The sequence below is a fragment of the Phyllopteryx taeniolatus genome, chromosome 14, assembly GCF_024500385.1.
Source record: "Phyllopteryx taeniolatus isolate TA_2022b chromosome 14, UOR_Ptae_1.2, whole genome shotgun sequence".
Lineage (NCBI taxonomy): Eukaryota > Metazoa > Chordata > Actinopteri > Syngnathiformes > Syngnathidae > Phyllopteryx > Phyllopteryx taeniolatus.
The window spans coordinates 22,702,579-22,717,126 of record NC_084515.1 but is presented as its reverse complement, the minus strand read 5'-3'; the positions used below and the strand labels follow the sequence as shown (position 1 = coordinate 22,717,126).

At 40.7% G+C, this 14,548-nt stretch overlaps 3 protein-coding genes across 7 annotated transcripts; 1 reads left to right on the top strand and 2 right to left on the bottom strand.

Moving 5' to 3' along the window:
* Positions 1–353: 353 nt before the first annotated feature.
* On the bottom strand, positions 354–2,216 carry tmem53 (transmembrane protein 53). The gene is made up of 3 exons (XM_061798366.1): positions 2,009–2,216; positions 1,721–1,824; positions 354–1,595 (listed from the first exon to the last, which is right to left on the bottom strand). Exons 1-3 carry the CDS (start codon positions 2,061–2,063, stop codon positions 891–893), a joined length of 864 nt encoding a protein of 287 aa, XP_061654350.1. The 5' UTR covers positions 2,064–2,216; the 3' UTR covers positions 354–890.
* A 1,352-nt stretch (positions 2,217–3,568) lies between these two features.
* Positions 3,569–7,095, bottom strand: toe1 (target of EGR1, exonuclease). The gene is made up of 8 exons (XM_061797759.1): positions 6,803–7,095; positions 6,644–6,684; positions 6,436–6,532; positions 6,121–6,279; positions 5,664–5,777; positions 5,141–5,289; positions 4,838–5,000; positions 3,569–4,378 (listed from the first exon to the last, which is right to left on the bottom strand). The coding sequence occupies exons 1-8, from the start codon at positions 6,914–6,916 to the stop codon at positions 3,755–3,757; spliced, it is 1,461 nt and encodes a 486-aa protein (XP_061653743.1). The 5' UTR covers positions 6,917–7,095; the 3' UTR covers positions 3,569–3,754.
* On the top strand, positions 4,825–14,542 carry si:ch73-382f3.1 (uncharacterized protein LOC100151273 homolog). 5 transcript variants are annotated; one of them, XR_009791808.1, is made up of 8 exons: positions 4,825–4,945; positions 6,025–6,084; positions 7,691–7,799; positions 8,065–8,224; positions 9,502–9,677; positions 11,619–11,777; positions 11,930–12,031; positions 12,154–12,391. XR_009791808.1 is itself a non-coding variant. In XM_061797760.1 (6 exons), exons 2-6 carry the CDS (start codon positions 6,026–6,028, stop codon positions 13,570–13,572), a joined length of 888 nt encoding a protein of 295 aa, XP_061653744.1. In that variant the 5' UTR covers positions 4,825–4,945; position 6,025; the 3' UTR covers positions 13,573–14,542. The 5 variants fall into 5 exon arrangements, 3 of the variants coding, with proteins under 3 accessions (XP_061653744.1, XP_061653746.1, XP_061653745.1); XR_009791807.1 differs by having other exon boundaries at positions 11,619–12,031; positions 12,154–12,395; XM_061797760.1 differs by lacking the exons at positions 11,619–11,777; positions 11,930–12,031; positions 12,154–12,391 and adding an exon at positions 13,189–14,542.
* The last annotated feature ends 6 nt before the right edge of the window (positions 14,543–14,548 follow it).

Genomic DNA, 14,548 nt, shown 5'->3' with positions numbered 1-14,548 from the left:
AATCACCGTTCGCTGCCATCGTTAAATCGGGACCCGACTGATCCAGTATGGAAATCAAGTCTGTGATTTGCATTTTATATTCGGACAATTTTTAATGCCCGATGTCCCTTGCCAACGCAGTCCTCAATATTTAACTTGGCTTAAAACAGTGACATCTGACCCCTAGTGGCGGGTTTGTAAATTACAAGATATAACCATTAAAATGACTCAAAAACTAAATCATAAAATATTTCACTTGGTCTGTTGTGAATGGATTAGTTTAACTTTTTGAATAAAACTACTGAAATAAAATACCTTCTTGATTTTATAAAAGGCGGAATGTGTAATTCTGTACAAATTACAGTATAAGCAAGTATGGTTGAGATCTTTTATTAGCATTCTGATTCACCGAAGGCACATTAGTTCAGGAGAAGACGCTATTTGTGAAGGACACAAACAGTGGCTGTAATAAGTCAACATTCGATTTCAACCTCGGTTTCATTTGACAAAAACAACAAAAGGTGCCAAAATGTTTTATGATCCGATAAAATCGAGATTGAACTTTTTGCCCGGTACGTTCAGCGCCAACACAATATCGTCCGTCACCAAAATGAATATCGTACTGAGTGAAGCACGGCGGTTAATTATGAGCTCAGTCATAAGAGCATGTGCACACTTGCGCAACCACATTAGTGCAGTCATTTGTCCTCCTCAAAAATATCGTAAGTCCCATTCATACGGTGTGAATCGACTACAGGTTTCAGTCGCGTTATTAAAAAGGCAAAATAAAATAACACTTGCGAGGGAATGGTTTCAAAATGACTGCAACTCGAGAGAAAGACAGATGAATTCAATTGCGGTACATGTCCGATTTTCCGAAACAAACAACCCCGGAGAATTCTGCTTGCGATTCACCGATCCTGCACCCGCCGTCTCTTGGTCGCGTGCGCCTCATCTGTGCCCTCCTTCATACAAGCGCTCAGGAAATTGCGGCACTCGCGTGTATACTGCTCCGGATATTCCCGGAGATGACTCACATGGACGCTGGAGACAAAATCGTAACTGTCTACGGGAACGCCTTTGAGTTCGAGCGTGTCTGCAAAGAGCCTGACGTCTCTCGGCTTGATGACCTGATCGGCGCGAGAGTAGAGGAAGAAATGAGGCCAGGCGGGCGGCCTCTCTTGGACCGCGTCGTAGTGGTTCTTGTGCACATACTTCGTCAAGGGGTACAGCACGATTCGTAACAGGAAAACGGTCACCGCGAAGAGGGCGAGCAGGAGGTACTTCAAAATAGGCTTCACTTTAGGCCCCAAAGTGGCTGCCAGCGCCCGCACCGCCCCGAGGACATCCCCACTACCGGGGGCGCTGTCCACAACGGCGCCGATCACACACAGGGAACGAAACTGTTTGTCCTCGCGCAAGAGCTCGACCATATATCTGTACAGCATGAAGCCGCCGTTGCTGAATACGTGGAAGAAAACCGGACTGCGCTCCACCTCGTAGTCGTAGAGGACCTCCAGCAATTTGAGGGCCGTACTTCGGAGTTCTTTATATCCAAACGACTCGGAGACAAATACTGTCTTGAGAGGAGCCGTGTAACGGATGGTGACACATCCCTATATTGGGGGACGAGCGCACACGCACACACACACACACACACACACACAGACACACACACAAAGAGAAGGATGCAAATGAGCTTGAAAACGCACAAATACATTGAAGATATTCAAGCTTGAACCTGTTCGTTGTAGATGGAGCTGTACTTAGTCAGGTGTTTGTCTTTGCAGCCTGCCCATCCCAGCAATATGACGACAGGCTCTTTTGTGCCCTGCCAGTGTGTCTCTGGGGGGAAAAAAAAAAAAAATAAGGAAGCAAGAGCATCAGTGCATCGCGGCATCACATCGCTCATCTCGACCGAGCGAGTGGAAACCGAAGGGGTCGCGACATTTGCGTCGAAAGCCCCAAAGCGAAGATAACTCAATGGCCTCGTGCGGCACAGGTGGAAGGTGCAATGGACGCTGCTCACCGGTGGTCTCTTCATCTGGAAACACAATATTGTAGTCGATTTCATCATTTTCCATTTCGCGGAAGGCACTTTTTTGCTTTTTGTGATTTCACGACAGAAATAGGACTTTATTCAGCCATACGGCTATCATAATATATACAGTACAATACAGTTCGATCCGTAGCGTGACGGCGTAACGACTGTCGATGTGCGTTGTGCAACGCGCTCACGCCGGAAATCACACAGATATGTGGCGGTAGATAGGACACGGCCATCTTGAGCTCCGTGCCGACGGTGACGCTAAGCTAGGGAGGGCAAAGTTGCTTAAAACGACGCAAAATTACAATAATAATTGCAATAATACAATTAAAATAGGTTGAGAAACGAACAAGTTATTTATTCATCCACCCATCTATCCATCCAAACAACCTGTCCTGTTCAGCTGCATGGCCATGTAGAATGGTGCATCTGTAAGTATTTTGTGCTGGAACAGTTTTGCTATGTGTCGGAGGAGTTTGAAATATTACAGCTACTTATTTTATTATTATTATTATTATTATTATGTTCACTGAATATGCAACCGGACAGAAAGGGGGTCTAGGGGACAGACAGAGGGACATAACGGACAAGGGGAATAGGGGTGCGAACCACAGCAAAACAATAGTTAGTCTAGACATTGCGATTTAATTTCAATGTTCATGCATTGCCATTGATGGGAACGTCGACCTCTCCAACATGGCTGCAACTTCGACACGCGGTTTGCCCGGCTGATACAGCGCGTTGGCTTAGCTAGTGTTCATACCTATATCGGAAATTGCCTCCTCTTTTTGCACACAGATATGAATAGGTTTTTACGATACGCCCCTTTTAAGCTGCGTGCCTACGGTGACGCTCAACGAGTGAGGGCAAAGTCGTCAGCGCATTCCATGTGTGTGGAAGGAGAAAAGAAAGAAACACAACGCCATGTGTGTATTTTCTTAGCTTTTTTTGGGGGGGGGGGGGTCTAAATGTTCAGTGTTCATAGCACACGCGTTTAGAAACAAGTAAACCTCGTGAAAAATAGGTTTCGAAATTAGCAAGTTTCGACTTTTAATTTCAATGTCCATCCATGACCTTTGATGAGAAAGTCGACCCTCCCAACATGGCCGCTCCGTAGGCACATTCGTTAGCCGGGCTGTTAAAGCGTGCTGGTGGATTTATTAAAATGGGCGGATGGTGGCTCAGTCGGTTTTTGGCTTCGTAAATGGCAGCTTGCGTAACCCTAACAGTATAATGTACTGGAGTGGGTCTTGTTTGTTGGAATCGTTAAAAGTCCCAACTGGTACTACCTGTAATTGTACTCCTTTTAAAAAAAAAATATATATATATATATATATATATATATAGACAGAGCGAGAGAGAGAGAGAGAGAGAGAAAGAGAAAGAGAAAGAGAGTTTGTTGCACTTCACTAAGATTCAGAACTCGTCTCAAATACACCACTAAAAACTACAACCGCAATCATTTACAAATGTCGATACTGTATATGTCTTAGGTCGAGTACAATGTTTTAGCTCTGTGCAGAAAAAATACTGCTACAGAAATGCTGGGATATTTTTATTTTACAAATATTTGTCTCATTACAAAACAAAACAAACAAAAAATAAGACAGAGCTCATTTATTTTCAGCAAGTTGTTTTAGATAATAATCATAATTCCAATTAAAATACAAGAATACCAAAGCCCGTATCAGTCTGAATGTCATTTTTAAAAAGTTATTAAACTATCCTCTACTGCTTGCTTCCCCAAACCATTTCCATCTTCTGCACATGGGCCTTGGATGACTTGGAGAAGGTACTCTTGACAATGTTGAGCGGTGCTGCCTTGCCACTGAGATAGACCTTATTGATGGAGTTGGGAAGCCCTATCATATTCGCTTCGCGCTCCTTCACCAGGGTGCATGAGTAGGCAAATATATAACCTGTCATGAAGGCATCAAACCCAGCCCGGTGCGTGCCCGACTCCGCCTTATTTTCACTTCTTCCGGTGGTCGTTTCAGTCTTTGTGGACTCTGCGTTGTCCTCACATATTTTGTTCTCCTCGCTTTCTGTTTTCAGGTTTTCCCCTTCATGCAGTTGGGCGTTTCTATTACCGTCTATCAAATTTGCTCCTTCCAGGCACCCTTCGGTTGCCCCTTGTTGGCCGTCTTCTGGAGTCAATTCCAAATGGGGCATTTTGTTTTGGGGAGCGCCTTCTGAAATAGAGCAATCTTTCTGTTCCTGGTCTCTCTTTTTCTTCTTCTGACGCTTCCTCTTTTTTTTCTTGTCTTCCTTGGAGTTATCATCTTGGAGAATGATGAGGTCCGTGTCATGGGACAACGGACACTTGGTGCCCTTTGAACACCAACCAAACGACTGCCAGACAAACCAACAGAGAAAAGTTCAGAAAAGGAGAGCTGATAACATGAGAGGTGAATTGCCCGACCACATAAAAAGTCATAATCTGGATTTAATTAAGATAATTTCCTCAATACCGCAATTGAATAATTACTGCAGTGATTACTTGCAAGTTTCTTTAAAAATAGTGCATGTCATACAAAAAAGTATCCCGGCTTCAGCCTCCCTGTGTGGAAAATCAATCCCGCACTTGACAGAAATTAATTTTGGAACATTTTATATGCTTTTTATAGAGTTGGAGTGAGGAATGGAAGCGGTTAATATTGTGTACAATCTGTATTTACCTAATATGTAAGTTCAGATGAGTACACTCAAGACTGATTCCCGTTCAATGTTCTTCAAACCAAGCATTACATCCAGAACGTTATTACTTACTTGGACTAAAATAAATGTGATCAAACCTTAGGTAAAACTCACCGAGAAGGGCTGGCAGATGTCAGCCTGCGCCGCGAGAGGGGCCCCAGTTGGACAAAATCTGTAGTCCACATAGCGGGACATGGTGCCAACATACTGACAGAACTCCAGGTAGACACGACCACCAGCTTCACCGGAGGCCACATTTCGACTATTATCCAACTTACTAGAAGGAGCAGAGAAATGCAGGCAAGAAGCCAAACAAAGGAAAAATGGTATCAGCATACAGATGATTACAACTTATCCATGACTTTTTCAAAGCAAGATTTTTCTATGAGCATAAACATACAGTAAGAAAATACACACCATTTCTTATAGGCATACTCCAGGTATGATGCACTGTAGCGAAGATCAAATTCTGTTATGTATTTAGTGTCAAAGATGCCAGCAGGAAACATCTCAGAAAGGTCGGCTGTGAAGGTGGCTAAACGATCTGGTAGTTGTGCATAGAAATTCTAAATTTTTTTTTAAAACAAACAAAACAAAATAATAATTGTAATACAGTCACTTATTACATCCTGAAAAAGCAGCCAAAGAGTTGATATCCCAAACCAACCATTAACAACCTGTTCCGGAAACTACCTGTTTAGGAGGCTCTCACCTTAATGTAGTATCAAAAAACAAGAAAGGATGAAACTAGGGGTGTCCCAAGCCAATCTCCGAGATCCATACTACAAAATAAGTAAATTATGTATGATGATTGCTGAAATCGGATCGCACCAATATCCGTATCGGCCAAAACTCAAGGCTGCAATAGCGCTATCAGATCGGAAGTGAAAAAGTTGGATTGGGACATCCCTAAATGAAACCGTGAGTATGCACATCCTACCTGGTAGAGGAACGCAATATCAATGAGGCCATTGTGGAGCACCAGAGGTTTTCTTGCACGCAGTAGCTCAGTAAATAAAGCCCGGATATGAACACCCTGATTGTCTGATCCTCCCTTTCAAAGAAGAGAAAGAAAGCCAAACTCAAAATCAAATAAAATATATAAAAGGAAAGCCACTCATGTAGTTCAATTCCTAACACTAGCAAAACACATAACACCATAGGCACACCATTCAGTAAGATGCAATAAAAAAAAAATAATAATAATAATAACACACACAAAGGGAATAGGACTTGTGATATCTATAATCTGATGAAACAAAGCTTCACCACAAATTCCAAGGGTATGTTTGGCTCCACAGCATGCAGTTGAATGACTGCAAGGTGACACGTGCGAAGACCAGTGAGCTTCTGACTGGCAGGTAAGAAAATTGGACAGGCTCAAATGGGATCGTTACCTTATTATTACCCTTGTGATACGGGATCCCTTCTGCATACTGCTTGTTGAAGTCAAATCCATGTTGTACCAGGAACTGGACCGACTGGGGCTCTATTATGTACTCCTCCGAACACAGTAAGGTGAGGTTGTACACCTGAACCAGGTGTGTGTCTGCAGCCTAAATAAAAAAGGAAGGAGGGCAGATTTTAAAGTTTCAACACAACCAAAGCGATCCAGTCAGCTGGGCTTATGCGATTTTACATTCTACATACGAGAGACACACGCGTATGTCACACATTTTACAGCAATTGGAAAATGCATCATGTTGTTGCACCTTATCGCTGAACTTCTTGTAGCAGGCAATTCCCAAGGAGAGGATGGAGCGAGAGCGGGCTGCATGACAAATAGCTTTATACCTGTCTTCTATAGACCTGAACCGCAATTTTAAAGACAATATATTAACAAAATTAATAAATACATTTAAAAAACAATCTTATGAATTTTATGTGTAAAGTGGGAGCGTTAGGACATTTTTAACTCACTCTGCAAGCAATGACGTTCTATTTCCGAGGCCACTCAGCTCCTACAACAATCATTCGCAATAATTCCGGGTCATTTATTTGTGAACGTCCAGATTCACTACCCACGTAACGAACAGCATATTTTTGGATTATGTAATACTGTGGTACTCATTCACTTACCGTATCAACAGCAACGAATGAAGCTGTTTTAAGTGCCACCACCATAGCAGGCCAAAGTTCTTTGAAATTGCCATTCTGGACATCAATAACAGGGACGACAAATGCGGACGCCATTTCGCCAAGTGAAAGCTACTTGGCAGCGAAAAGGAATACCGCACTTGGTCACTTCTACGTTTACTTGCGGTCGCTGAGCAAACCCTCAGCTGTCTTCATTCTAAGCTACTAACTCAATAAGAATCACTTTAAGAAGCGCCGACTAAGTGTAGGTAATTTTGAATGGGAAAGTAAACATGGACACAACGTGCTCGACGGGTCCTGTGGTGTCATACTCGTAGAGAGTTTACCATAAGCCTGTTTTACCCGCAACGTTTATTTGCATTATTATCTAAGATGTCAATATAATATCTTCATTACATTGCAATATAATCATTATAATTGTTATTATTTCATGTATTTCATACTTTATTCTGGCTATCTCCTACATTAACGTGGGGTTTTTTTCCCGTGTATTTTTTTAATCAGGCATTTGCTGCGGACATATAAATTACGTCACATACTCAACTAGCTAAGCGAAGGTCGCCATTTTGGCTCAAACAAAGTAAGGAAACATTTAGTTGTATGTGAATATTTTGTATTATTTGGTTTAATACGTTACAAATCATTTGCTGGACAGCCTTGTTATGTGAGTGAGTTAATATTAGACGAAGAACTAATTTTTGTTCCAAAAACGTAAAGTTTTATTTCCACAAAGTAATGATGAAAATTTACCGAGCTTGTCTGTTAATATAACCAAAAAATAATAACATTGACGCAGGTTTTTTTTTTTTTTTTTTTTTTTTCGTGTGCAATGGGTGGATGCTCGGCTCCTAACTGCACCAATTCAACCAGCATAGGGAAACAACTATTTAGATTCCCCAAAGACCCTGTCAGGAAGAAGAAATGGGTTGTAAATTGCCGACGTGACTTTGAACCAACTCCACACTCGAGACTGTGTCAAGTGAGTCATTCGCTTAGTTGGGGGGAAAAAAAAAAAACCTTGATGGAGATAATAATGATAGTGATGTATTAGTGGGAAATATTCAAGGGCAGTGATTTTATTTAAATAAATAAAACATATTTGTTGCTGATGAGGGTCATCTTTTCATGTGTGCCAGTCATTCAGCTACACCTTATCTTTGCATTCAACACTGTGATGTCATTTTATATATAAAGTCTTTCAATCATTTAGATTATCCCTGCTTAATCCTTTCTTAATACTCTAGGACCATTTTGAGCCGAGTCAGTTTGAAGAATTGGCAAAGTCTCCAGCAGGAGGAAAGAAATTGAAGCCCAATGCCATCCCGACTCTCTTCAGTGCTGGAGACCCTCCATACCCTGCGGTTACTGCTCCGTTTATTATGCTACCCTTGAAACCTGAGCTAGGTAACTTCTTCTCTACTGTACTCTACATCTACTTAATGACATTTATTTTATCTTTTGATCACGGCACAATGTGTGTAGTTTAACCCTGACGGGTCTCACATGTTTTTTTGTGTGCAGTAATTTAAGATCTATGTTTCAATGTCAGTTTCCCAACCCCATTTTACCGCTTTTACCGTTGCAGGCGTGCTGGCGCCTATCTCAGCTAACTCTTGGCGAGAGGCGGGGTACATCCTGAAATGATCGCCAGCCAATTGCAGGGCACATATAGACAAACAATCATTCACACTCACATTCACACCTACGGACAATTTAGAATCTTCAGTCAACCTACCATTCATGTTTTGGGGATTTGGAAGAAACCGGAGTACCCGAAGAAAACCCACGCAGGCACGGGGAGAACATCCAAACTCCAAACAGGGAGGCCAGATTTGAACCCAGGACCTAAGAACTGTGAGACAGATTTAATCTTAAATATATTAGTACAGTGTAACTCAACCTTTGTTGAGCTGTGGCATGTTAGAAAAATCACAGGGCACACAAGCGAATAAAAATGTGATCAAAAATATATATACTGAAATAATGATGATCTCTTCTCAATTCAATCACAAATTTGCTTTGTGTGAAATCTAGGCAGGAATATATATGTATATTCTAGGGCTAAACAATATTTAGATTTTCTTTAACCCTGCAATGTTTTTTTGCGATGTTAAAAAAAATACAGGATAGAATACATCTAACATGAAAACCAACACACATTTCTCCTTTTCCCTCTCGAGAAAAAACAAACAATATATTGTGAAGGCATAGTATGTTACTGTATTGGTACAGATTGGCAGTGGCTGGCTGGATCTCACTTCGCACCCAGAAATGTTATTTTTGTTTTGAAAGCTTATGTGATATGACGTTTTTGTTTTTGAATTGGTCGTTACATCCGTGACGATGCCACACTGTTTACCTGCAATTCAAATTTCGAATCATAGCAAAGCTAATGGCCGACGGGTGAGCGCTCATGAAAAATAGTTGCAGAAACGTGCACATTCCGGATGCCTCCTATGTATCTTTTTTTTTATATTTCTAATTACAATACAATTGTAAAAAGAGGCTACTGCTTTGAATGTGATTCCCCATATGTAAAAATGTAATGTTCTTTTATTAGCATGCTTGGTTGAGGTTTTACTCACTGGGAGGAAATTTCCTTCGATCCATAACATAGTCCAAAACCATGTGACCAGCAGAAAAAGGGAACACATGACTTAGTGGTTGCATTCTGTCCGTAGTGGAGAAGGAGTTGAATGTTGGCGACCATGGCTATGCTAGACGCACTCCTTTCTTCGGCCTGGAAGAGGAGGATGGAGATAGGACAGCTCTGGATCAGCAGTCCTGCACACAATGTCACCTCCTGAAGAAACAGCTGGAGAAAGAAATGCAGCACACCATGAAACTGCAAAAGGAGGTGAGAAAGGGCTTAATGACGGCAAATTGCTGGCTACTTACTTGTACAGTGCATATAAAAAGTCTACACACCCCTGTTAAACAGCCAGCTTTTTGGGATATCAAACAATGAGACCTCGATAAATCATTTTAAAACCTTTTCCCACCATTAATGTGGCCTGTAACGTGTACAACTCCATCCATCCATTTTCTACGGTGCTTATTCTCAATTTAAGGAAAAAAAAATCCTTTTGAGAAGTAAAATGACCGTGTGGTTGCACACCTTCTTATAAATGTGAATGTGGCTGTGTTCACAATTAACCACTCATATTCAAATTTATGTTAAATGGGATTCCTCACACACCTGCCACCCCAAATAAATCTTACTTGCTCTAGTAGGCTTTTTCTGACATTTTCTTTGTCACATACATCAAAAGCCACAGTCCGCAGAGAGCTTCTGCAGCATCATCATTTTTTTAAAGGTATCAAATAGGGCAAGGATACAAAATAATTTCTAAGGCTTTACATATGCCTTGGAACGAAGTGAAGACAGTTATCATCATTTCCAAGAACTGCACATCTAGGGTGGGTAAAAATATTGTTTCATCAGTGTGTTGCAATTCAATATCGATTCAGCAATCCTACAAATCGATTCACCTCCTGGCCAGTGACAGGCGCTTTGCATCTAATTGGCGTTGTATGGACGGAAGCCACACTCCACCAAACAACTGCAAAATGGAGAATAAAGCAAGTAGCCCTGGCAGCAGCAGCAGCAGCGTGAAGCAATTGACTTTTCTTTTACATCTAACGTTGAGGGTCATTTTGGATTCCCCTGTAAATCTAGAATACGGGAAATGGACAAAAGATACTCGTACCACAATACACATTACCATCATGAAAACGCGTCAGAAGTCGCTGTTCTGAAGGTGTACACAATGTTAAGACGGGAGTTTTGGGGTCGTTTGAGGCGGCGGGAAGAGCGACAGACCCTTCTGTACGTAACAGTCACTTCTTGTTTCATTTCTAATGAATAGGAATTAGTGTTAAATGTTCTGCAGACTGGAGCCCTGCAAAGGAAGCTATACAGGGAGCAATATAGCGACAGAGGTGACAGAGGCAAAATACGAATGGATTTTGACGACGAAAGTGGCGTCAATTGTCAGAATGCCGCAAACATGCTACTTCATTAGGTATTACTTAAAAACCTTGCTAATAATAGTAACCTTAACCCTAATAAGTAAAGAAATATTGTTTAAGTATGCATGCACTTTTTCAATGCAGATATATGATGTTTACTTTTGTACTAATAAGTTATTGTACGCAATTTGTACTTTTTAGAACTTCTAAGAGGAAATAAACATTATTTAGGTGTACATGCACTTTACATTTTCAGTGTTCATCCACAGCCGTCATGTTTAAAAAAATAAATAAATAAATAAAAACTTTTGCACTCCATGTGCACAAATAAGTAATGTGCAAATTTCTGTTTTCAGATGTTGTATTGCTTGAAAAATGTGAAAGAAGTATTTCAAAATTGCCAAAATTTACTCTTAATTGTGTATTTCTACTTCTTACTGAATCGATATTGGAGCATTTAAATCAACATCGAATCAAATTGCAACCTGAAGAATTGAAATCTATTTAAATTGTGAGGTTGCTAACAATGCCCAGCCCTATGCACGTCCCTACAAAATTGCTTAAAAGATGAGACGAAAACTTGTCAGGGAGGCTGCCAGTTGTCAGACAGCAAAACTGAAGGAGCTGCAGGAATTCCTGGCAAGTACTAGCAGTTTCAAAACTGCCGCGTATCCTCACTAGGGTCGCGGGCGCGCTGGAGCCTATCCCAGGTATAGTGATGGGACGAACAACACTAGTGCGTCAGCACTGTGCCGAGCGCACAAGAAAAAAAATCATGTGACCGATACAGCAAGTTTGGATGTGCCGCGAATTGTGTTTACAAAAGGAAACAAAGTGTGCCGACATCTTGCGGATGGAGTTTTGCTGTTGGATTTTTGGATTTTGGATTTTTGCTTGGCCGCACCTTGTTCCACTGACTTCATGGATCGGTCCAAGAAGTTTTCTCCCAGTCTGGAATAATTTTGATCTTTTGACGCCAAATAAGGTAAATATTTTTTCTCCTTTGGGCATTGTTTACTGTCCGTTTTTTAAATAAATATGTTTGTGCTCTTTTCTGGTAAGAGCATTGAATTGTTTTCAAATAAATTAACTTTTTATTTTATTGAAGGTGAAGTAAGTGTCGGCTCTGCTCCACAGAGTTACCTTACATCAATAAGAAGAGCACTTCATCCATGCTGAGGCATTATAGAGCTCGGCATGGCAATGAAGAATTGGCAGATACTCGTGTGAGTACCCCAGGTATGTTGAAGTTCTCACAAAAAAATAAAACATTTCAAAAATAGTTTGTCTGTGTAGTATTGTTTGTAAAAATTACAGTCCTTTAATAAGCTTGTAAGAAAATATTTCCTTTTGGCTTGCAGTTCCGAACAAGCAAAGTGTGGATGAGGCTGTGGTCAACATGATCATCAAAGACTGTCAGCCATTGTTGAAAATGAGCGATTCAGGGAGCTCCTGAAATTTATCAACTCACACTTAAATGTTTCTGCTCACTGTCTTCATCTGTACCCTGTGAAAGAGTTTTTTTTGTAAGGGAGCGGGACTGGTGTCTGAGAGGAGAAATCGCCTTGGAGCAAAGGCACTTCAAAAACTTTTGTTCCTCAATAAAAATGCATAAATGAATACATTTTTAGTCTTTTATTTCGTAAGATTGAAGACTTGTTAACAAAATTCCATACATAAGTCAAACATTTTAACTCTGAATTTTATTACAGACAAATTTGCTATATTTTACATACCAACTCATTTGAGCATTTACACAAACAAGGTTTTAAGCAAATTTTAAACACTTCTCATAAACAACTCAGCAAACCAATTGAGCAAATGAAGTTATACAATGATGAGATCATATTTTAAGAAAAGGGCTAGCGATTATTATTTGACAGGCTGATGTTGGGTTTGCAGGTTTCCTTGAGGTATCATCATCCCATCACGACCCAGCTAGCTTTGGGCGAGAGGCGGGGTACACCCTGAACTGGTCTCTAGCCAATCGCAGGGCACATTGAAACAAATACTGATTTGGTATCGATATTTTGGATCGATCCGCCAACCACTAACTCATATACCTAATTTCACTGTGAAGCAATTTTTACTATACTTATGTATAATACGCACTATTGACTTGAAGATTTTTCAGAAAGATTTGCGTATTATACATGAGAAATTACGGTATTACAAAACTGCACTGACTCCATATTGGTAAATAAATGGATTGCATTACAATAAATGAAACCCTGGTTTTCGACAGCAAATCTTTGAATTACTGTATAAAAACGAGCAAAAAAACGAGTGAGATTTGAATAAAATTTGCTAAACATTTGCAGGAGCTGTAATGTCAAATCAAATCTTGTCAGCTATTCATCTGTGTGTGTGTGTGTGTGTGCGTGTGTGTTTGTCAGGCAGAGGAGATGAAGAAGCGTCTGTACCGGCTCGACCGGATTGAGAAGGGACTCCAGAACTTTCTGTATGAGGACCAGATCCGTGCACTGTCTCTCACCAAGCGGTCTCGCCGAGCCGTCTGGTCTCCGGAGACTATCCTGAAGGCCAGAAAGATCCGAAGCGCAGTCGGCACCAAAGGCTACGAGTACCTGAGAGAGCTGGGCTACCCGTTACCCTCCTACCGGACTCTATGTAACCGCTTAGAAACCAAAATCATGGTAACGACGGACATGAGCTGTGAGGAACTGGCGGAACTGGGCCTGGGACTCATGGCCACCTGCGATAGCCCAACAGAAAATGTTGGCGACAATGAGGAGGAAGACCTTCTCGGTGTCTTGTCTTGATCTTTGCTATTTGATGAACTCGTTAACCATATGTGAGATCTTGTCAAGTGAAGGCTTTGTTTGCCTCAGAAATTGTTGGTTTCTGGTGTGTCCTTAACTGAGACAAGATGCAGGGGCGTGTAGCTAACAGGTTTATGCAAAAGGTTTGTTCAGAAACTTGAACATGCAACAGTATGAGCCATATGACCAATAGCAGACCAAACACAAAATACATTTGTGTGCGTGTGTCACGACTTGTGTAGAAAACCAAAAGAACCCTCAATGAGCACAAAATGTTTGTTGAAACTTTATTGAATACACAGTCCCATGGAATTCGGTTAATGGGCCACAATAATGCAGAAATGATTCCATAATGATGAAAAATAAAAGTACAAAATTTAAACTTAAATGTGGAAGCACGAAATGTGCCACAAAATAAAGATTGCTATCAATATTTTAACATAATGTTGATTATTTTATTTTTTTTAAAGTACTCAATTTTACAGTGAGTTGTAGTTGTTGTAGTGCCTACTACAAAAATCACAGAGGCTGACGCCAATTGCATCCGGATTGTGACAAAATAAATGTGATATAGCAAACATAAATTGTTCTGAGGCAGCATAGTGAACCTACAAAAATGACCAATATTCTGTATTCTCACTGTGGTTTTGTGTGTATTGCTTATAGCATTTGCATTGAGGTAATCGTGAGTTAAGTTGTTTTTGTAGTAATGCTGACAAGCAAGTCTGTAAATAACTACTGGTTGTATAATTGCGTTGTGTACTCTATGCTCAGTACTATTTATTGTAAAAAAAAAACTGCACGGGTTTGTCACTTTGATCTTCTGGTTCTGAATGTCATTGATTTTGGCCTCTTGCTTTGTTCCAAAGATCAAATTGTGTGCGTTTTCAGTCACATGGAGTTTGCCTCAACTTCCACAAAGTCACAGTTCAAAATTGGATTTGCGCATATAAATGTGGAGTATATGAGAGATGAT

Bases quoted from the DNA above. Each gene is read 5' to 3' on its own strand.
- tmem53 (XM_061798366.1), bottom strand. From the start codon at position 2,063: ATGGAAAATGATGAAATCGACTACAATATTGTGTTTCCAGATGAAGAG. The intron at 1,825-2,008 runs GTGAGCAGCGTC...TTTTCCCCCCAG, and splicing joins TCCAGATGAAGAGACCACCG to AGACACACTGGCAGGGCACA. The intron at 1,596-1,720 runs GTTCAAGCTTGA...CCCCCAATATAG, and splicing joins GCTCCATCTACAACGAACAG to GGATGTGTCACCATCCGTTA.
- toe1 (XM_061797759.1), bottom strand. From the start codon at position 6,916: ATGGCGTCCGCATTTGTCGTCCCTGTTATTGATGTCCAGAATGGCAAT. The intron at 6,685-6,802 runs GTAAGTGAATGA...TGATTGTTGTAG, and splicing joins CATTCGTTGCTGTTGATACG to GAGCTGAGTGGCCTCGGAAA. The intron at 6,280-6,435 runs GTGCAACAACAT...TTTTTTATTTAG, and splicing joins ACAAGAAGTTCAGCGATAAG to GCTGCAGACACACACCTGGT.
- si:ch73-382f3.1 (XM_061797760.1), top strand. From the start codon at position 6,026: ATGCAGTTGAATGACTGCAAGGTGACACGTGCGAAGACCAGTGAGCTT. The intron at 6,085-7,690 runs GTAAGAAAATTG...CAATTCAACCAG, and splicing joins AGTGAGCTTCTGACTGGCAG to CATAGGGAAACAACTATTTA. The intron at 8,225-9,501 runs GTAACTTCTTCT...TTCTGTCCGTAG, and splicing joins ACCCTTGAAACCTGAGCTAG to TGGAGAAGGAGTTGAATGTT.